Genomic DNA, 22,030 nt, shown 5'->3' with positions numbered 1-22,030 from the left:
CGTCTGCCATTTCCTCCCTCCATCTCTCCTTCCTTCCTGACTGAGGCAGTGACCGATGCGTTTTTGTAGTATTCATGTGTGTCTGCGTGGGTGCAGCTGCTGTGACACTTCACTGGCCTTTAAATAGTTGAATGGGATCAGTACCCCCACCCCCAGAAGGGCCCTTGCGTTACAAATTAGTCACACCTTAGAAATGGATTCATAGACTGGCGTCAGCAGTAAGGTCATGTCTGGTTGTATGCCTGCCGAGCGGCCATCCCTGAGCCTTTTCTTTGAGTTGTGGTTGCAGTGATTCTGTTTGGCTGCAATACGATCTATGCCTTCTCTTTTTAATGGGAATTGATTGATTACGTCCTGATGATTCTCTCTACTCTCCTCGTCCCCTCGCTAGGTGGTGGTCTGGAGGCCAATTCAGACGGGACCACCCATCTCCCGGAGGTCAGGGCTCGGCTGGAGAGCGGGCCCTGTGCTGCCACCCACTCCCCCCTGGCCGAGACCAACGGTTTCCTCCAGCTGCGTGTCCATGGCTACCGGGCCAGCTTCCTCATGTCGTCGCTAAGGAACCTGGCTCACTTCCTGGAGGATGACTCCGCCCCCCAGGTCCTCCCGATGGAGATCAGCGTCAGGGACACACACATCGACCTGAAGGTGGGGATGAACACACAGACACATTAACCACAGACACATTAACCACAGACACATTAACCTCTGTCCCCCTCTGCAGGATGATGGTCTCCGTGACAACCCGTCTGACCCTGATACCACCCCCATCACCCTGCACATCTCCAACCTGCTCATCCACAGGACAGACGATGGAGCCTTCTCTATAGGGGGTGAGACACACACACTGCCTCACACATTCACTCATATACAGTTGAAGTTGGAAGCTTACCTTAGCCAAATGCATTTAAACTGCGTTTTTCACAATTCCTGACATTTAATCCTAGTAAAAATTCCCTGTCTTAGGTCAGTTAGGATCACCACTTTATTTTAACAATGTGAAATGTCAGAATAATAGTAGAGAGAATTATTTATTTCAGCTTTTATTTCTTTCATCACATTCCCAGTGGGTCAGAAGTTTACTTACTCAATTAGTATTTGGTAGCATTGCCTTTACATTTTTTAAACTTGGGTCAAATGTTTCAGGTAGCCTTTCACAAGCTTCCCACAATAAATTGGGTAGATTTTGGGCCATTCCTCTTGACAGAGCTGGTGTATCTGAGTTAGGTTTGTAGCCCTCCTTGCTCGCACTCGCTTTTTCAGTTCTGCCCACAAATGTTCTATAGGACTGAGATCAGGGCTTTGATGGCCAATCCAATACCTTGACTTTGTTGTCCTTAAGCCATTTTGCCACAACTTTGGAAGTATGCTTGGGGTCATTGTCCATTTGGAAAACCCATTTGCAACCAAGCTTTAACATCCTGACTGATGTCTTGATGTTGCTTCCAATATATACACATAATTTTCCCCTCTCATGATGCCATCTATTTTGTGAAGTGCACCAGCCCCTCCTGCAGTAAAGCACCCTCACAACATGATGCTGCAACCCCCGTGCTTCACGGTTGGGATGGTGTTCTTCGGCTTGCAAGCCTCCCCCTTTTCCTCCAAACATAACGATGGTCATTATGGACAAACAGTTCTATTTTTGACCAGAGGACATTTCTCCAAAAAGTGCTATCTTTGTCCCCATGTGCAGTTGCGAACCGTAGTCTGGCTTTTTTATGGGGGTTTTGGAGTAGAGGCTTCTTCCTTGCTGAGCGGCCTTTCAGGTTATATCGATTTTTGGACTCGTTTTGCTGTGGATATAGATACTTTTGTACCTGTTTCCTCCAGCATCTTCAAAGTCCTTTGCTGTTGTGGGATTGATTTGCACTTTTCGCACCAAAGTACGTTCATCTCCTTCCTGAGCGGTATGATAACTGCGTGGTCCCATGGTGTTTGTACAGATGAACGTGGTCCCTTCAGGCATTTGGAAATTGCTCTCAAGGATGAACCAGACTTGTGGAGGTCTACAATTTTTTTCTGAGGTCTTGGCTGATTTCTCTTTATTTCCCCATGATGTCAAGCAAAGAGGCACTGCGCTAAAAGGTAGGCCTTGAAATACATCTACAGGTAGGCCTTGAAATACATCTACAGGTAGGCCTTGAAATACATCTACAGGTAGGCCTTGAAATACATCTACAGGTAGGCCTTGAAATATATCCACACCGCCAATTGACTCAAATGATGTCAATTAGCCTATCGGAAGCTTCTACGGTCATGATATCATTTTCTGGAATTTTCCAAGCTGTTTAAAGCCACAGTCAACTTAGTGTATGGTAACTTTTGACCCACTGGAATTGTGATACAGTGAAATAATCTCTGTAAACAATTGTTGGAAAAATGACGTGTCATGCACAAAGTAGATGTCCTAACCGACTTGCCAAAACTATAGTTTGTTAACAAGAAATTTGTGGAGCAGTTGAAAAAAAGTTTTAATATAACTGTATATAACTGTATTTAACTGTATATACAGTCGTGGCCAAAAGTTGAGAATTACATATGTAAATTTTCAGTCTGCTGCCTCAGTGTCTTTAGATATTTTTGTCAGATGTTACTATGGAATACTGAAGTATAATTACAAGCATTTCATAAGTGTCAAGGCTTTTATTGACAATTACATGAAGTTGATGCAAATTATTATGAAGTTGATGAGTCAATATTTGCATTGTTGACCCTTGTTTTTCAATACCACTGCAATCAGCCCTGGCATACTGTCAATTAATTTCTGGGCCACATCCTGACTGATGGTAGTCCATTCCTGCATAATCGATGCTTGAAGTTTGTCAGAATTTGGGTTTTTGTTTGACCACAAGTTCTCAATGGAATTAAGGTCTGGGGAGAACAATGATTCTAAGCACCACCCTCCTTTTGAAGCTTCCAGTCTGTTATTCAAACTCAATCAGCATGACAGAGTGATCTCCAGCCTTGTCCTCGTCAACACTCACACCTGTGTTAATGAGAGAATCACTGACATGATGTCAGCTGATCCTTTTGTGGCAGGGCTGAAATGCAGTGGAAATGTTATTTGGGGATTCAGTTCATTTGCATGGCAAAGAGGGACTTTCCAATTCATCTGATCACTCTTCATAACATTATGGAGTATATGGAAATGGCCATCATACAATCTGAGGCAGCACACTGCCTCACTCTCTCACGTGCACTCTTAAGCGTGCACATAGTCTCACACATTCACTCATACACAAACACACACTGCCTCACTTATATACACACACGCGCACACACCCTCCTGCATCCTCCGCCCCAACACCATCTCATTTCATCATCATACAATGACATGCCTTTCAAATGTATTTCTACCTTTCACCCACTCCCTGCCCACCTTCTCTGTTGTCACAGTGGAAAATGTGTCTGAGGCGGGGCCTAAGAAAGAAGTCCAATTGATTGACAGTGGTCTGTCTCCAGTCCCTGAGAGTGTGGTCAGCAGCACTCTCAAGGGCACACAGACCCCCGGCCCTCCTAGCCCTAGCACAGCCCCCTCCAACAAAGAACAGGTGAGTAGTTCACACACACACCACCCACTCATCCAGGGCCTAAAATGAACACCCGCCACCTGCCAAATGAGGGTTGATTTTTGAGTTGTCGGGTAAGAATGTCTATTTACACCAGCCATGTTGGCGGGGGGTCAGGGCTCCACAGTGCGATCATTTCACTATCATTTATGAATAAAAAATAAGCAAGTAAATACTGTTTTATTTGTTTTCAAATGATTTCCACCGTTTTGTTTCATAGCTTGTAAATTGATCGCACAAAGTTAAAACTGCAAATCTTATGTAGCCTATTCCACTGCAACACTGTGCATGTGAGGAGCTGAGTGAAATATACATTCTTAGAAGCGCTGCGCACAGGCATAAAAGTTTGTAAAATTTACTTGAAACAAAAGTCTACTGAAGTGACACGTTGTGTTTCTCGGCTATTTACATTGTTATGTTCACTAGCTAGGCTGTTTTTCCATGTTTGCGTTTCAACTGCTCGGGAAGCGAAGATGACGCTTCTACTAGTCAGACTCGATCTCACAGCCACAAACATGACTGGAGTAGCGTTACCATGGTAACCTCCGGCCCGTAAAGGGGCAGGTGAAAGTCTTTCTCATCTGTGATATTTTGTGTGTGTACTCAAGTCACAAATTCAATTAAACAATATACCACAGCACTTCTTTCTAGTAATGCATTTGTTTTGGATACATTACAAACCGCGATTTTTGTTTTGTGTAATTTTAGCAGGGAGAAAATCTGACTGGCTGGTGGACCAAAAATAAAATGTTATGCCCTGCACTCTTTCATAGGAATTTAACCACCACGCTTATCAACACCATCTCTTCTGTTTACCCCTAGCTGCTGATAGAGGAGAACGAGTGTTTGAAACTGGAGCTCTCCAAAGCCAAGATGGCTCTAGCTGAGGCCCAAATGGAGAAGGACTCCCTGTTACACCGCATGAAGAGTCTCAAAGTGAGCAACAGCTAGGGTAGGCCACCAGAGGCCCAGTGACCACCAGTCTGTAGTGCTGCATATCACCACAGGGGGGAAGCAGAGAGGAGAGAGGGGTGCTGGATACTGGAGCTACTTGATGTAGCATCACACAAGTATTATTCAAGCATCAGCCAGGTCATTCAAGCCTGTTCTTATGAAGAACTGGTCACCTAAGAACTAGACCACACACACAAAGTCCATGAAGTCTACTCCTTAACACACACACACACACATGCAGTCCCTAAACCAGAGAAGGGGTCTACTTTTTAACTTCAGCCTACCTACCACCCTCACTGGAGAGTGGACAGTGTTAAGACTTTCATCCCCTCCTCGATACAGTGCTGCCTGTCATCCCTGGGCTGGGACTAGGACTGCAGTACACATGCTTGTTTTACGTGATTGTTGTGCTCCCCGAATCGATACCTTCTATATGTAATATGACCTTTGATGGGAGTGGCTTGCCTGGGTGGGGTGAGACACTGAATGTCATATCTTTGGAGGAATGTCTTAAAAATAGACTTATTTTGCACTGCGCTGAAACCGAACATGTAATTTGGTGCTTATGGAAAAAAATGTATCTAGCGCTGAACCAATTGTATTTGGTGTGTGTATGGTAATGTACTTATGATGGGCAAAGCGTACACAATGTTTTCTACAGAATTCTGAATGGTTGTGCAGTGTGTTCAACATGTATTTGTCATGCAACTAAAACAAGCATTTCATTTAATTGAAAAGGAAAATATACAATTATATATTTTCACATGTACTTTTCTTCCATTCCATCTAGTTGATGTCTACAATGCCCATAATGTCCCACTGCACTGTTTATTCCCCCCTATTTTTCTACATGTAAATAGCTAGTTGTGTGTCCAGCACTTTTGAACTACATTCACTGTAAATACGATCCCTGTATGAAAGCATCATCCAATCCGGTTGAGAATACTATCCTGTCATCTCTCGATTATCCAATGAGTGGAAAGAACACTAATATGGAGAGCTATTACCATCTCTTTTCTCCTATGAGGATAAAGCCTGGGGTGTATTCATTATTTGGATTCCTTTACAAAATGTATTTTCTGTTCAAAACGTTTTGCAACTAAAAACATTTACTCCGACGATCAGGTTTTAAGGGGAAATGGAAAGAGCCTGTGATGCGACTTCCACTTTTTGACATTAACAAGGTGACGCTCCATCTTCTCCTCTACATGTACTGGATTGGTTGAATGTTGCGGAAGAAAACCTCCCTGACCCCCCCTTCTCGTCAAGATTTGTTGTAAAGGATCCAGTTTCAGGTGTTTATTTTACGCCTGCTACGTTAGGTAACTCCTCCCAGTGCAGGAGGGGAACACAGGCATGTGTTTTTCTGTGCGTGCATTCTATATTTGCATAATTATACACGTGTAGTTTTCAACCACGTGACGTCGTGCCCATATCTGCTGCACCATGCTTGTCTGTTGGGGAAGCCTTGGAGTGTTGTAGAATAGAGCTGTATTTCCCCTTTGGAGCATGCTTTTGGCTCACACAGAGTTCAGTCAGAAGGCAGTTCTGTCTGAAGCATCACGTCTCACACAGGGACATTTCCAGTAGTAGTATGAGATTTGCTGACGTATTACAATGGCTTGCCTCTCTTTAAAGGTGTAGTCTGCAGGTTCTCTGTCCCGTATGGCAATGAGATCAAGTAAAAACACAACTACCCTAAAACAAAACCGAAGAAGGTGAAGGTAGTTCTGTTTACACCAACGATGGCAACTGGTCTTTCTTTGGTTTTCACTGGCAGGCTCACTCGAATGACCCCATCCTAGTCCTTCAAAAAGGGCAGTTTGGGAATACATACTTTTTCTACGTTAAAGTCCTTAACAATCCAAATGGTGGACCTAGCTCAGCCTAGGCCTAGTTCAGTCCAGCTGAATGTCTTTCCAAGCTGCGCTGTCTGCGCTCTGCCTTGATACGATGCACTGACAAAACTTGAATGGCTGGTAGGATTTGAATGCTTGATTGTACTTTAAAGGCTGCCCTCCCCGGAGTTAACTTACTCATCCACTTCCTGGTCCAAACGGACCCGCCCCCTCATTACAATAGCTCCTCCCTTGACCTGCTCAGCCGCTCCTCTCCTGGGAGCTCCGCCTCCTGAGAACCTGTGTACAAAAAGAAAATGATTTGTAATATTTGTCTGTCAAAGCTGCTGAGCTACTGATGAAAATAAAAAGGTATCCAATCAAAAATGTCTTTCTCAGTTGTCCTACTGTTCTTCCTTTGCACTAACACTTGCACTTGTCTGTTCTTACTAGCAATGATTATGCTGATAGCTTCTCTATTGAGGGAACTTTTACTTTCAATGATTGTGATGTGGTTGTTTTACCTATCTACCTGAAAGGGCAATTCCAACCTCATTTTCATTGTCTTCAGCACAATACCAGTATCTGCATATTTGAAAATGGCACATTTCTATGCCCAATGACATCAAAAGTAAATACATTTTAAAAACAGTGATTTTTCAAACCTGTGTAGACGGGTATGTTGATGGCAATAATGAATGAGGTTGAAAAGTGGCGGAATTGAACTTTTTTTAGTTGAATTCACTAAGTATCAGAAACGATCAAAATGTAAATCTTATGAAACATGGTGCACACCCAAGATCATCTGTCTTTACTGAATTGTGGGGGGTTTAAACCTGGTGCATCTGGACCAGGGAATTTCCACCAGTCCACTAACGGGACAGAGAAAACACTTCCATGGGAGGAGTGGATAGAGGAAGCTGCTGAAAGTATCAGACATTGACAAGGGATTGAAGACCAAGTGTCTACCAGTAGAGGGCACTGAGGAGTGAAGGGAACACAGTGAAAGGTCTGCCACATAGATGGGAGGCAAGGCTCATTCTCAATTCGTATTTGTGACTCCTCACATCCTAGGCCAGGAGTAATCAAATCCAACCCTGGTAGTCCAGAGTGCTGCTGTTTTTTTGTTCTACCTGAGAATGAATAGCACAACCTGGTGTCCCAGGTCTAGAGGAGAAAAAAGCAGTGGAACTGGTTTAGAGGTCCAGATTTAAATTTGAGGGTTCTAGAGTATCGCCTGGCCTCATTCTCAAACGTATTGAAGGAGATGGTCCAAGATCCCTCCACTCAGGCCTTCTCCAGTGTGTTTTGAAAAGGAATTGAGGAAAGATTAACTGAAAGGGAGCCAGAGAAAGCATCTCAATGGCTCTGGCTTAAGTGGGAGGAGCAGTGGACAAGCCACCTGGCTCAGATTGGGCCAGATCAACACGATGGGCGCACCCTTCAGAAGGTGTCATGGACAGCACCGAAACACCTTATGAAGATGGGACTTCCCCTGATGAGCGAAGAGCAACAGAAACCACTGTTTGCAGATCAAAGAAATGGCCCTGTGATGTCGGCCATATTAAATGTGCTAGACTGCTTATAGTTAATTGTGGTCAGGTATTTCGAATCCGAGTAGTCAAGGAGAGGACATGGATGGATTGAGACAGAGCCCTTACTGTCCACTGTTATGTATGCTGCCAACGTCCTTGATGAAGACAGAAAAGCAGTCCAAGTCTGACATCTACTGGTAGGTATGGGTATTGACGGTAGGTTCCCCTGTTGTCACCCAGAGCCACATTCAATATTCAAATGTTGCAGATAGAAATGCCATGAAAATAGCCAAGGTAACTCCTTATTGTATGTTTCAGAGTTAAACTTAGTTTTTTATAGCATACTTTGATCTGAATGTTCCAAAAACGTTTTGCCTTGCTGAATGCGCCCCTTGCTGTGGTTTTGTCATATAATCCAGTTCAAAATCAGAAAGGAGAAGAGTAGAAAATGAAAAAAGACTTATCATTTAATAGGTTTGACTCGTTTTGAAGCACACATTTCTCCTCTCATCTACCAATGAAATGACCGAACGACAGCTAAACAATGGAGTGAAATAAGGACTGTGTTGTATGTGTCTGTGGTTCTGCTATGGAATAGATTTGGCTTATGAGATCAGCTTCACTACTCTCCCCTGACAGTCAGATTGTAGTATCTCTATCCAACACCCCATGGGGCTGCAGCTGCTTCTCTCGCTCTCTCACTCGCTCTCGCTCTGGCAAGGAGATTCCTCTCCTCACTCTTGTTTAGTAGGCTATATGAAGTCCTACTCTCTATGGTTTTCTCCATCACCCTCCTCTCAATAGGACGTTCTTCTCTTCCCAGCAAGACAGGAAGCAATGCACTGAGGTCCAGACAGGGGCCAGGGCACAATCACACAACTGTGTGTGTGTTTCTTAATTTACAGCATTGTTACCAAAATAGTGAAATCGTTCCTAATTAACCGATAGTGAAATAGTCAATAACTGTGTATTCTCTGCAGGTCACCGAGTGACGGTCTAAGACGCTTCTAGCACTGAGATCCAGTGTCACTACAGACCCTGGTTTGATCCCGGGCTGTATCACAACCGGCCATGATTGGGAGTCCCATAGGGCGGTGCACAATTGGCCCAGGGTTGTCCGGGTTTAGGGGAGGGTTTGGCCAGAGTAGGCCTTAATTGTAAATAAGAATTTGTTCCTAACTGACTTGCCTAGGTAAATAAAGTTTACATAAAACATTTTAAAATCTTCTGGCAAGGCAGGAAGAGATTGACAAAGGGTGTGTGTCTCAATCCAAGCCTGTCAATGGACAGAGCAGACCTTCAAAAAACATCGGTCTCTTGCTTGTTTTGTCACACAAACAGGTGGCATAGACCAAGGCTGCTATTATTTTCACTATATATTTGTTTTACAGCATCCACTGATTTATGTATTTTGGACGGTTATCTTGATAAACCAATAATAATGAAATGTGCACCCGTTATTCGCTCAATAGTGGAATATACAAATCGATATTCCTCCTAAAGCTGACTGCTATTCGAATATAGGAGCCTTTTTATATAACCTGTGACTTTCTTTAAATTAGCAAATAAATAACAAAGCCTTTTCGCCTCGGGTTGGTGCTGTAACCCGCTATCCACGCCCATTCTGTACAACGTTGTATTAGGCAGGATACCATTAGGCACTCTGGTGAGTGCGGTTCGAAGAAAGTGGAGAACTGAGAAAGAAAGAGGGAGCGATTGGGATGCTACAATAACAGACAGATATACAACGGGAGGACACGACACAGCGTGTTTGGGCTACACGAAGAGAGGAGAAAATAGCCGAACGGAGAGAGAAGAGAGCGAGTGGCGGTCTGGGTTTGGCAACCGGCTTGTTCTTAGTCCCCTCGAACCAGCTGCAGCAGGCAGCACCGTGCAAAATGCGCTATTTACGGTTCTTCATTCCTGCGTTCGGTTCGTCAATGGACTCGTTCTGCAACTGAGCCTGCCAACCTTGCAGCAAACCGCGGAAGGTAACCTACCCATTTGAGGGAACGCTTACTGCAACATGCAGTAAAAAGAACACACTGAGATGTTTTTTCACAAGATACAGTGAAGGGGGATCCCCACCGCCGTTATTCTCTTTCTACATACCGGTTTTGGATTAGAAATCCGGGATAATAAGAAGTTCGGTCGGGATGGGGAAGGAACAAGAACTACTAGAAGCGGCCCGGACCGGGAATGTGGTCCTGGTGGAGAAATTACTGAGTGGGAAAAGGGGGATCCTGGGGACAGCCTCGGGCTCCATACCTCTGCCAAACCTACTGAGGTAAACGAAGTCGTCAACATACACTTTAATGTCATATGATGATTGCCTTGTTGATACTACTATTGACATACTTATATTGATGGTCTACGTTGAAAAAGACGGGCTGTTGCGCCAAAGTTGGAGCATAGCACTTTTACGCAAACTCACATATGAGACTAATTACTTTATGTGAATTCAGGAAAGCCAGAGGCAGGCTCTGCTAAAGCCTGGTTGTAGTCTTTGTGTCCGAGAAGGGGATTTGCGTATAAACTCGGCGCACAAACTGTGCATAAGATTGGCTACATCAATCTTGACAGCTGTCAAATTGTTGTGCACTTTTACACTGACCCTGGCTATACATTATAATGATGCATGGTTTTTGTCTGAAGGTGGTGTTGCCAGCAATGACCTGTAGCCTAATACGCATATCAATTGCTACTGCAAATGTTGATGTTACATTGTAGATATATTTGTCAATTTCACCCTGGTCTCAGCGCAATTAGTATGGTTTGGGACGTTCTTTTGGGTCCCTCCATTTAGTAGGATATTTTACGTTCTCCAATCCGTATGATATGTTCCAAATCAAATCGCATTGATTTCTGTCTTAAGTAACCAGACCATTCTTCCATACAGTATCATACGACTTGAAGGTACCCCAAAATATGTCTACTAATGAACATTTGGCATTGATCAGTAGCCTAAACACTCAGTGCCTATTGAGGGCCATTTGAAGACCTCATGGTGTGTAGACCTATGCCAGTGTGCCGTCATTGATACATTAAATAGGCTACTATTAAATCACCATAACATAGTCCAAGTGTTTGTGATATGTTGCTGAATGGCTGGCGGTATGTTATACTGTAAACTTATAAAAGGATTGTCTTTTAGGCCAAAACGGAACCTTGTAGCCTCGTATAAAGACAACTTTAGACTGTGAGAATAGTCCCGTTCCTCCAGGCCTCTCCTTCCATCTCTATCAGTAAAGAAGAGAGGACAGATAGGTGATCAGTTGGATCAAAGGACCGGGCGTACGGGAGGAGCATCACCTCAGGCCGTGCAGCAGTGCTTTGCTTTTACAGCCGTGTTGAGGTGCACTGATGGGAGAGAGTGAGGAACAAGACAGTTGAAGATGGGAAGGGCGTACGCCTATGAAGCAAGAGGGACGGGGAGCATGGGAACTGTGTTTGTGCGTGCTTAAACTGCACGTGAAGAGATGGAGCTAAAGGGTAGGCTTGTACATCACCATAGCAACAGCCTCCAGGAACAATAAAAACACCAATATTTACATCTTACAGTTAAATTTGGAAAAGGAATCAAACAACAATATGTACATATCAACTGCCATGTAGTACAGTATTTTGAAGTTTCATTTTGTACCAGTCCCACAAGACTGCTGGCATCACATAGTTCACATATACTAGCTGTACACGGTCATAGTTCACATATACTAGCTGTACACGGTCATAGTTCACATATACTAGCTGTACACGGTCATAGTTCACATATACTAGCTGTACACGGTCATAGTTCACATATACTAGCTGTACATGGTCATAGTTCACATATACTAGCTGTACACGGTCATAGTTCACATATACTAGCTGTACACGGTCATAGTTCACATATACTAGCTGTACACTGTCATAGTTCACATATACTAGCTGTACACGGTCATAGTTCACATATACTAGCTGTACACGGTCATAGTTCACATATACTAGCTGTACACGGGCATAGTTCACATATACTAGCTGTACACGGGCATAGTTCACATATACTAGCTGTACACGGGCATAGTTCACATATACTAGCTGTACACAGGCATAGTTCATATATACTAGCTGTACACGGGCATAGTTCACATATACTAGCTGTACACGGTCATAGTTCACATATACTAGCTGGACACGGTCATAGTTCACATATACTAGCTGTACACGGTCATAGTTCACACATACTAGCTGTACACGGTCATAGTTCACACATACTAGCTGTACACAGGCATAGTTCATATATATACTAGCTGTACATGGTCATAGTTCACATATACTAGCTGGACACGGTCATAGTTCACACATACTAGCTGTACACGGGCATAGTTCATATATATACTAGCTGTACAAGGTCATAGTTCACATATACTAGCTGTACACGGTCATAGTTCACATATACTAGCTGGACACGGTCATAGTTCACACATACTAGCTGTACACGGGCATAGTTCATATATATACTAGCTGTACACGGTCATAGTTCACATATACTAGCTGGACACGGTCGTAGTTCACGTACACTAGCTGTACACGGTCATAGTTCACGTACACTAGCTGTACACGGTCGTAGTTCACGTACACTAGCTGTACACGGTCGTAGTCCACGTACACTAGGTGTACACGGTCGTGGTTCACGTGTACTAGGTGTACACGGTCGTGGTTCACGTGTACCAGGTGTACACGGTCGTAGTTCACATACACTAGGTGTACATGGTCCTGGTTCACGTGTACTAGGTGTACACGGTCATGGTTCACGTGTACCAGGTGTACACGGTCGTGGTTCACGTGTACTCGGTCGTGGTTCACGTGTACTCGGTCGTGGTTCACGTGTACTCGGTCGTAGTTCACGTTAGAGGTCGACTGATCATGATTTTTCAACGCCGACATCGATTATTGGAGGACCAAAAAAGCCGATACAAATTAATCGGCCAATTTTTTTATTATTTTATTTATTTGTAATAATGACAATTACAACAATACTGAATGAACACTTATTTTAACTTGATATAATACATATATAAAAATCCATTTTGCCTCAAATAAATAATGAAACCTGTTCAATTTGGTTTAAATAATGCAAAAACAAAGTGTTGTAGAAAGTAAAAGTGCAATATGTGCGATGTAAGAAAGCTAACGTTTCAGTTCCTTGTATGAAAGCTGGGGGTTCCTTTTAACATGAATCTTCAATATTCCCAGGTAAGAAGTTTTAGGTTGTAGTTAATATAGGAATTATAAGACTATTTCTCTCTCTACCATTTGTATTTCATATACCTTTGACTATTGGAGGTTCTAATATGCACTTTAGTATTGCCAGTGTAACAGAATAGTTTCCATCCCTCTCCTCGCTCCTACCTGGGCTCGAACCAGGAACACAACGACAACAGCCAGCCTCGAAGCAGCATTACCCATCGCTCCACAATAGCTGCGGCCCTTGCAGAGCAAGGGGAACAACTACTCCAAGTCTCAGAGCGAGTGATGTTTGAAACACTATTAGTGCGCACCCCGCTAACTAGCTAGCCATTTCACATCGGTTACACCAGCCTAATCTCGGGATTTCATAGGCTTGAAGTCATAAACCGCGCAATGCTTGAAGCACAGCGAAGAGCTTCCGGCAAAATGCACTAAATTGCTGTTTGAATGAATGCTTACGAGCCTGCTGCTGCCTACCATCGCTCAGTCAGACTGCTCTATCAAATCATAGACTTAATTAACATGATAACACACAGAAATACGAGCCTTTGGTCATTAATATGGTAGAATCCGGAAACTATCATTTCGAAAACAAAACGTTTATTATTATCGCATATACCCTGACTCTGCGTGCAATGAACGCAAGTGAACTGACACAATTTCACCTGGTTAATATTGCCTGCTAACCTGGAATTCTTTTAGCTAAATCTGCAGGTTTAAAAATATATACTTCTGTGTATTGATTTTAAGAAAGGCATTGATGTTTATGGTTAGGTACACGTTGGAGCAACGACAGTCCTTTTTCAGCAAATGCCACTGCATCGATTTATATGCAACGCAGGACACGCTAGATAAACTAGTAATATCATCAACCATATGTAGTTTAACTAGTGATTATGATTGATTGATTGTTTTTTAAAACCTCTTAAGCCTATGGCTTACTTTTTCGAACATTCTGTTAAAAATCGCGCAACATTTCAATGTCCTGCTACTGATGCCAGGAATATAGTATATGCATATGATTAGTATGTGTGGATAGAAGACACTCTGACATTTCTAAAACTGGTTAAATCACGGCTGTGACTATAACAGAACGTGTGTTTCGTCGAAAAGCCCAAGGAAAACTGATCACCAAAAAGTGGAAAAAATATCAATGCGCCAGTTGCATGTATTGTCTATGGCACAGCAAAATAGATGGCTCCAAGCCTACAAGTCCTACAGCTTCCACACGATGTCGCCAGTCTTGGCAATTGCCTGGAGGTTGTTCCTTGGTCAAACGAAGAAGAGAGACCCCATACCATCCGGTGTACGACAGTATGTTTTGGAAGAGAGATTTCCGACCATGATTTGAAGACGTGGAGCTATTGAATACACATCGCCCCGTGATCAATTTGATAGATTATTAATGTTTACTAATACCTAACGTTGGATTACAAAAGCATTTTGAAGTGTTTTGTGAAAGTTTATAGGCAACTTTTTTCATTTAAAAAAATGACGTTGCGTTTTGAAACTGTTTTTTTCTGGATCACACAGTTTTCATAGATGGATATTTTGGGTATATTTATTGACCAATTTAATTGAAAAAAAAGTCCCAATAGTGATGTTTATGGGACATATAGGAGTGCCAACAAAGAAGCTCGTCAAAGGTAATGAATGTTTTATATTTTATTTCTGCGTTTTCTGTAGCGCCGGCTACGCTAATTCTTTTGTTTAGTTCCCCTTCAGGTATTTCGGGGTGTTGCATGCTATCAGATAATAGCTTCTCATGCTTTCACCGAAAGCATTTTAAAAATCTGACTTGTTGGCTAGATTCACGAGTGTAGCTTTAATTCAGTACCCTGCATGTGTGTTTTAATGAACGTTTGAGTTTTAAGGAGCGCTATTAGCATTCGGCGTGGCGCATTTGCATTTCCAGATGGCTGGGTGGGACGCAGAAGGTGGCGCAAAGAGGTTAAAAGATAAGTTTAATGCTAGCTAGCAACTTACCGTGGCTTCTTACTGCATTTGCGTAACAGGCAGGCTCCTCGTGGAGTGCAATGAGAGGCAGGTGGTTAGCGCGTTGGACTAGTTAACTATAAGGTTGCAAGATTGAATCCCCGAGCTGACAAGGTACAAATCTGTCGTTCTGCCCCTGAACAAGGCAGTTAACCCCCTGTTCCCAGGCTCTCATTGAAAATAAGAATGTTCTTAACTAACTTGCCTAGTTAAATAAAGGTATAAAAATACAAAACAATCGGCCAAATCGGTGTCCAAAAATACAGAGTTATGAAAACTTGAAATCGCCCCTAACTAATCAGCCATTCCGATTAATCAGTCGACCTATAGTTCATGTGTACAGTTGATTATGTTAACTTCTGCATGTATCAGCGCCTGGTTTTATGTAGAGGCACAGTAATGATGAAGAGGGATTTGTGACTGTAGGTCTATTATGTAAACAGGCAGTTATTACAGTGATGACCATCGTTACCACATGACAATAATGCTCGTCCATTACAATATCTGGGAAATTATGAGGATGATTGTGTGATGAAAGAAGGAACATTTTTAAAAGCCAACACATGCCAGATATGTTGAACACTCTAGCTACACAGGAGAGTCAAGTACTGGTTGTTGTCGGTGCTTGCTATCGTTACTCCTTGTTCTAGTGGCTACTGTCACTGAAGGGGTTCTACAATTGCACAAACACAGAGAGAACCCCCTTTGATCAGTGTGTGGCTGAGAGTACAGTATGTCATCCTGCTCCACAAACAAACAGTGCTGAAGTGATGTGAGAAGAGGTGGTGATTCTCAGAGCACACACACACACACACACACACACACACACACACACACACACACACACACACACACACACACACACACACACACACACACACACACACACACACACACACACAGCAGTGATCTGCTCAGGGCTCCAACACAAGCAGCAGAACACATAAAAAATAAACGCAGGGGAGGCTTGTCTCTGTCGCTCTGTGCCAATTTAAACAGAGAGATTGGAGAGACAGATACTGTGTGCGTGTGTTTTCTGTCTTCTGTTGCTTGTGTTGGAATCTTAAGCAGATCACTAAAACAGAATGGTGTGTGTGTGTATGTATATATGTGTATGTGTATATGTGTATGTGTATATGTATATATATATATACGCACACACACACACTACCGTTCAAAGGTTTGGGGTCACTTAGAAATGTCCTTGTTTTTGAAAGAAAAGCATAACATTTTTTGTCCATTTAAAATATAAAATTGATCAGAAATACAGTGTAGACATTGTTAATGTTCTAAATGACTATTGTAGCTGGAAACGTTTGAATGGAATATCTATGTAGGCCCATTATCAGTAACCATCACTCCTGTGTTCCAATGGCACGTTGTGTTAGCTAATCCAAGGTTGTCATTTTAAAAGGCTAACTGATAATTAGAAAATCCTTTTGAAATGATGTTAGCACAGCTGAAAACTGTTGTTCTAATTAAAGAAGCAATAAAACTGGCCTTCTTTAGACTAGTTGAGTATCTGGAGTATCAGCATTTGTGGGTTCGATTGCAGGCTCCAAATGGCCAGAAACAAATTCCTTTCTTCTGAAACTCATCAGTCTATTCTTGTTCTGAGAAATGAAGGCAATTCCTTGAGAAATTGCCAAGAAACTGAAGATCTTGTTACAACGCTGTGTAGTTCTCCCTTCACAGAACAGCGCAAACTGGCTCTAACTAGAATAGAGTGTGAGGCCCCGGTGCCCAACTGAGCAAGAGGACAAGTACGTTAGTGTCTAGTTTGAGAAACCGACGCCTCACAAGTCCTCAAATGGCAGCTTCGTTATATTAGTCAACAGTCAACAGTGAAGAGACGACTCCGGGATGCTGGCCTTCTAGGCAGAGTTCCTCTGTCCAGTCTCAACAGTCAACAGTGAAGAGGCGACTCCGGGAAGCTGGCCTTCTAGGCAGAGTTCCTCTGTTCAGTCTCAACATCAACAGTGAAGAGGCGACTCCGGGAAGCTGGCCTTCTAGGCAGAGTTCCTCTGTCCAGTCTCAACAGTCAACAGTGAAGAGGCGACTCCGGGAAGCTGGCCTTCTAGGCAGAGTTCCTCTGTCCAGTCTCAACAGTCAACAGTGAAGAGGCGACTCCGGGAAGCTGGCCTTCTAGGCAGAGTTCCTCTGTCCAGTCTCAACAGTCAACAGTGAAGAGGCGACTCCGGGAAGCTGGCCTTCTAGGCAGAGTTCCTCTGTCCAGTCTCAACAGTCAACAGTGAAGAGGCGACTCCGGGAAGCTGGCCTTCTAGGCAGAGTTCCTCTGTCCAGTCTCAACATCAACAGTGAAGAGGCGACTCCGGGAAGCTGGCCTTCTAGGCAGAGTTCCTCTGTTCAGTCTCAACATCAACAGTGAAGAGGCGACTCCGGGAAGCTGGCCTTCTAGGCAGAGTTCCTCTGTTCAGTCTCAACATCAACAGTGAAGAGGCGACTCCGGGAAGCTGGCCTTCTAGGCAGAGTTCCTCTGTTCAGTCTCAACATCAACAGTGTTGAGGGGACTCCGGGAAGCTGGCCTTCTAGGCAGAGTTCCTCTGTCCAGTCTCAACATCAACAGTGAAGAGGCGACTCCGGGAAGCTGGCCTTCTAGGCAGAGTTCCTCTGTCCAGTCTCAACATCAACAGTGAAGAGGCGACTCCGGGAAGCTGGCCTTCTAGGCAGAGTTCCTCTGTTCAGTCTCAACATCAACAGTGAAGAGGCGACTCCGGGAAGCTGGCCTTCTAGGCAGAGTTCCTCTGTCCAGTCTCAACAGTCAACAGTGAAGAGGCGACTCGGGAAGCTGGCCTTCTAGGCAGAGTTCCTCTGTCCAGTCTCAACAGTCAACAGTGAAGAGGCGACTCCGGGAAGCTGGCCTTCTAGGCAGAGTTCCTCTGTCCAGTCTCAACAGTCAACAGTGAAGAGGCGACTCCGGGAAGCTGGCCTTCTAGGCAGAGTTCCTCTGTCCAGTCTCAACAGTCAACAGTGAAGAGGCGACTCCGGGAAGCTGGCCTTCTAGGCAGAGTTCCTCTGTCCAGTCTCAACAGTCAACAGTGAAGAGGCGACTCCGGGAAGCTGGCCTTCTAGGCAGAGTTCCTCTGTCCAGTCTCAACAGTCAACAGTGAAGAGGCGACTCCGGGAAGCTGGCCTTCTAGGCAGAGTTCCTCTGTCCAGTCTCAACATCAACAGTGAAGAGGCGACTCCGGGAAGCTGGCCTTCTAGGCAGAGTTCCTCTGTTCAGTCTCAACATCAACAGTGAAGAGGCGACTCCGGGAAGCTGGCCTTCTAGGCAGAGTTCCTCTGTTCAGTCTCAACATCAACAGTGAAGAGGCGACTCCGGGAAGCTGGCCTTCTAGGCAGAGTTCCTCTGTTCAGTCTCAACATCAACAGTGTTGAGGGGACTCCGGGAAGCTGGCCTTCTAGGCAGAGTTCCTCTGTCCAGTCTCAACATCAACAGTGAAGAGGCGACTCCGGGAAGCTGGCCTTCTAGGCAGAGTTCCTCTGTCCAGTCTCAACATCAACAGTGAAGAGGCGACTCCGGGAAGCTGGCCTTCTAGGCAGAGTTCCTCTGTTCAGTCTCAACATCAACAGTGAAGAGGCGACTCCGGGAAGCTGGCCTTCTAGGCAGAGTTCCTCTGTCCAGTCTCAACAGTCAACAGTGAAGAGGCGACTCCGGGAAGCTGGCCTTCTAGGCAGAGTTCCTCTGTCCAGTCTCAACAGTCAACAGTGAAGAGGCGACTCCGGGAAGCTGGCCTTCTAGGCAGAGTTCCTCTGTCCAGTCTCAACAGTCAACAGTGAAGAGGCGACTCCGGGAAGCTGGCCTTCTAGGCAGAGTTCCTCTGTCCAGTCTCAACAGTCAACAGTGAAGAGGCGACTCCGGGAAGCTGGCCTTCTAGGCAGAGTTCCTCTGTTCAGTCTCAACATCAACAGTGAAGAGGCGACTCCGGGAAGCTGGCCTTCTAGGCAGAGTTCCTCTGTCCAGTCTCAACAGTCAACAGTGAAGAGGCGACTCCGGGAAGCTGGCCTTCTAGGCAGAGTTCCTCTGTCCAGTCTCAACAGTCAACAGTGAAGAGGCGACTCCGGGAAGCTGGCCTTCTAGGCAGAGTTCCTCTGTCCAGTCTCAACAGTCAACAGTGAAGAGGCGACTCCGGGAAGCTGGCCTTCTAGGCAGAGTTCCTCTGTCCAGTCTCAACAGTCAACAGTGAAGAGGCGACTCCGGGATGCTGGCCTTCTAGGCAGAGTTCCTCTGTTCAGTCTCAACATCAACAGTGAAGAGGCGACTCCGGGAAGCTGGCCTTCTAGGCAGAGTTCCTCTGTTCAGTCTCAACATCAACAGTGAAGAGGCGACTCCGGGAAGCTGGCCTTCTAGGCAGAGTTCCTCTGTTCAGTCTCAACATCAACAGTGAAGAGGCGACTCCGGGAAGCTGGCCTTCTAGGCAGAGTTCCTCTGTTCAGTCTCAACATCAACAGTGTTGAGGGGACTCCGGGAAGCTGGCCTTCTAGGCAGAGTTCCTCTGTTCAGTCTCAACATCAACAGTGAAGAGGCGACTCCGGGAAGCTGGCCTTCTAGGCAGAGTTCCTCTGTCCAGTCTCAACATCAACAGTGAAGAGGCGACTCCGGGAAGCTGGCCTTCTAGGCAGAGTTCCTCTGTCCAGTCTCAACATCAACAGTGAAGAGGCGACTCCGGGAAGCTGGCCTTCTAGGCAGAGTTCCTCTGTCCAGTCTCAACATCAACAGTGAAGGGGCGACTCCGGGAAGCTGGCCTTCTAGGCAGAGTTCCTCTGTTCAGTCTCAACATCAACAGTGAAGAGGCGACTCCGGGAAGCTGGCCTTCTAGGCAGAGTTCCTCTGTCCAGTCTCAACATCAACAGTGAAGAGGCGACTCCGGGAAGCTGGCCTTCTAGGCAGAGTTCCTCTGTCCAGTCTCAACATCAACAGTGAAGAGGCGACTCCGGGAAGCTGGCCTTCTAGGCAGAGTTCCTCTGTCCAGTCTCAACATCAACAGTGAAGAGGCGACTCTGGGAAGCTGGCCTTCTAGGCAGAGTTCCTCTGTCCAGTCTCAACATCAACAGTGAAGAGGCGACTCCGGGAAGCTGGCCTTCTAGGCAGAGTTCCTCTGTTCAGTCTCAACATCAACAGTGAAGAGGCGACTCCGGGAAGCTGGCCTTCTAGGCAGAGTTCCTCTGTCCAGTCTCAACATCAACAGTGAAGAGGCGACTCCGGGAAGCTGGCCTTCTAGGCAGAGTTCCTCTGTCCAGTCTCAACATCAACAGTGAAGAGGCGACTCCGGGAAGCTGGCCTTCTAGGCAGAGTTCCTCTGTCCAGTCTCAACATCAACAGTGAAGAGGCGACTCCGGGAAGCTGGCCTTCTAGGCAGAGTTCCTCTGTCCAGTCTCAACATCAACAGTGAAGAGGCGACTCCGGGAAGCTGGCCTTCTAGGCAGAGTTCCTCTGTCCAGTCTCAACATCAACAGTGAAGAGGCGACTCCGGGAAGCTGGCCTTCTAGGCAGAGTTCCTCTGTCCAGTCTCAACATCAACAGTGAAGAGGCGACTCCGGGAAGCTGGCCTTCTAGGCAGAGTTCCTCTGTTCAGTCTCAACATCAACAGTGTTGAGGGGACTCCGGGAAGCTGGCCTCCTAGGCAGAGTTCCTCTGTTCAGTCTCAACATCAACAGTGTTGAGGGGACTCCGGGAAGCTGGCCTCCTAGGCAGAGTTCCTCTGTCCAGTGTCTGTGTTCTTGTCCCCATCTTAATCTTTTATTTTTATTGGCCAGTCTGAGATACGGCTTTTTCTTTGCAACTCTGCCTAGAAGTCCAGCATCCCGGAGTCCCCTCAACACTGTAATTTCACACACACAGAGATCGTGATTGGTCCTCGCTCATTTTCCCAGTATGTATCGGTCTATGAAGACCAGAGAGTAAATAACACAAAATGCTGTTTATTTCTGTAATAGTTTCTAACCACAACACTCAGAATTGGTATTATTATAACGCGTAGAATCAGTAATAAATGTCACTTTTTTCCCACCACAGCAGCACTCATGGTGTAGTGGACCACTAGACTGAACCGCTAGCCTTGGCAGGCCAACACAGATATGTGTGTGTTTCCTCAACCGCCTAGTCTGGGACGACCACCTCTGACGCGTGTGTGTGACTAAACCAACCATATGGGAAGACCACCTCTGGTGTGTGTGTGTGTGTGTGTGTAGGAGGGGTGTAACAGACCATCCATAAAGATAGAGGATGGGGAGATGTAAAGGAGTAGTCTGGAGGAGTGGTAGACGTGGGTCAGGGGTTAACTGTGGAGAATGTAAGTGGGATCACACACACACACTCTCTCAATTAAGTTTCAATTCAATTTAAGGGCTTTATTGGCATGGGAAATGTGTTTACATTGCCAAAGCAAGTGAAGTAGACAATAAACGAAAGTGAAATAAACAAAAAGAATTAACAAGAAACATTACACTTACAAAAGTTCCAAAAGAATAAAGACATTTGTTATATTCATTATGTCTATATACAGTGTTGTAACGATGTGCATATAAAGTACGAAAGGGAAAATAAATCAATGAATATGGGTTATATTTACAATTGTTTGTTCTTCACCTTTTTTTGTGCCAACAGGTCACAAATCTTACTGCTGTGACACACTGGTATTTCACCCAATAGATATGGAAGTTTATCAAAATTAGATTTGTTTTTGTTGATCTGTTTAATCTGAGGGAAATGTGTCTCTAATATGGTCATACATTGGGCAGGAGGTTAGGAAGTGCAGTTCAGTTTCCACCTCATTTTGTGGGCAGTGAGCACATAGCCTGTCGTCTCTTGAGCCAAGTCTGCCTACGGCGGCCTTTCTCAATAGCAAGGCTATGCTCACTGTATATAGTCAAAGTTTTCCTT

At 44.9% G+C, this 22,030-nt stretch overlaps 2 protein-coding genes across 7 annotated transcripts in view; both read left to right on the top strand.

Moving 5' to 3' along the window:
• Positions 1-6,755, top strand: part of LOC124014303 (UHRF1-binding protein 1-like) — a 61,714-nt gene extending 54,959 nt beyond the window's left edge. For 4 of the 6 annotated variants that reach the window (XM_046329134.1, XM_046329131.1, XM_046329133.1 and 1 more), the window contains 4 exons: positions 392-648; positions 725-833; positions 3,400-3,554; positions 4,395-6,755. In XM_046329134.1, coding sequence (XP_046185090.1) covers positions 392-648; positions 725-833; positions 3,400-3,554; positions 4,395-4,523 — 650 coding nt within the window. In that variant the 3' untranslated portion in view covers positions 4,524-6,755. Of the gene's footprint in view, positions 1-391; positions 649-724; positions 834-3,399; positions 3,555-4,394 lie in introns of those variants that run through there. The other 2 variants (XR_006835002.1, XR_006835001.1) reach the window with 1 other exon arrangement.
• A 2,797-nt stretch (positions 6,756-9,552) lies between these two features.
• The window catches only part of LOC124013588 (ankyrin repeat and sterile alpha motif domain-containing protein 1B-like), a 474,760-nt gene continuing 462,282 nt past the window's right edge, over positions 9,553-22,030 (top strand). Inside the window, 1 exon segment of the mRNA XM_046327903.1 lies at positions 9,553-10,186. Within this exon segment, the coding sequence (XP_046183859.1) occupies positions 10,056-10,186 (131 nt within the window). The 5' untranslated portion in view covers positions 9,553-10,055.

This window comes from Oncorhynchus gorbuscha, linkage group LG25, assembly GCF_021184085.1.
Source record: "Oncorhynchus gorbuscha isolate QuinsamMale2020 ecotype Even-year linkage group LG25, OgorEven_v1.0, whole genome shotgun sequence".
In the NCBI taxonomy this organism is placed as follows: domain Eukaryota; kingdom Metazoa; phylum Chordata; class Actinopteri; order Salmoniformes; family Salmonidae; genus Oncorhynchus; species Oncorhynchus gorbuscha.
The sequence above is the reverse complement of the archived record's forward strand: the minus strand, read 5'-3'. Positions and strand labels throughout refer to the sequence as shown.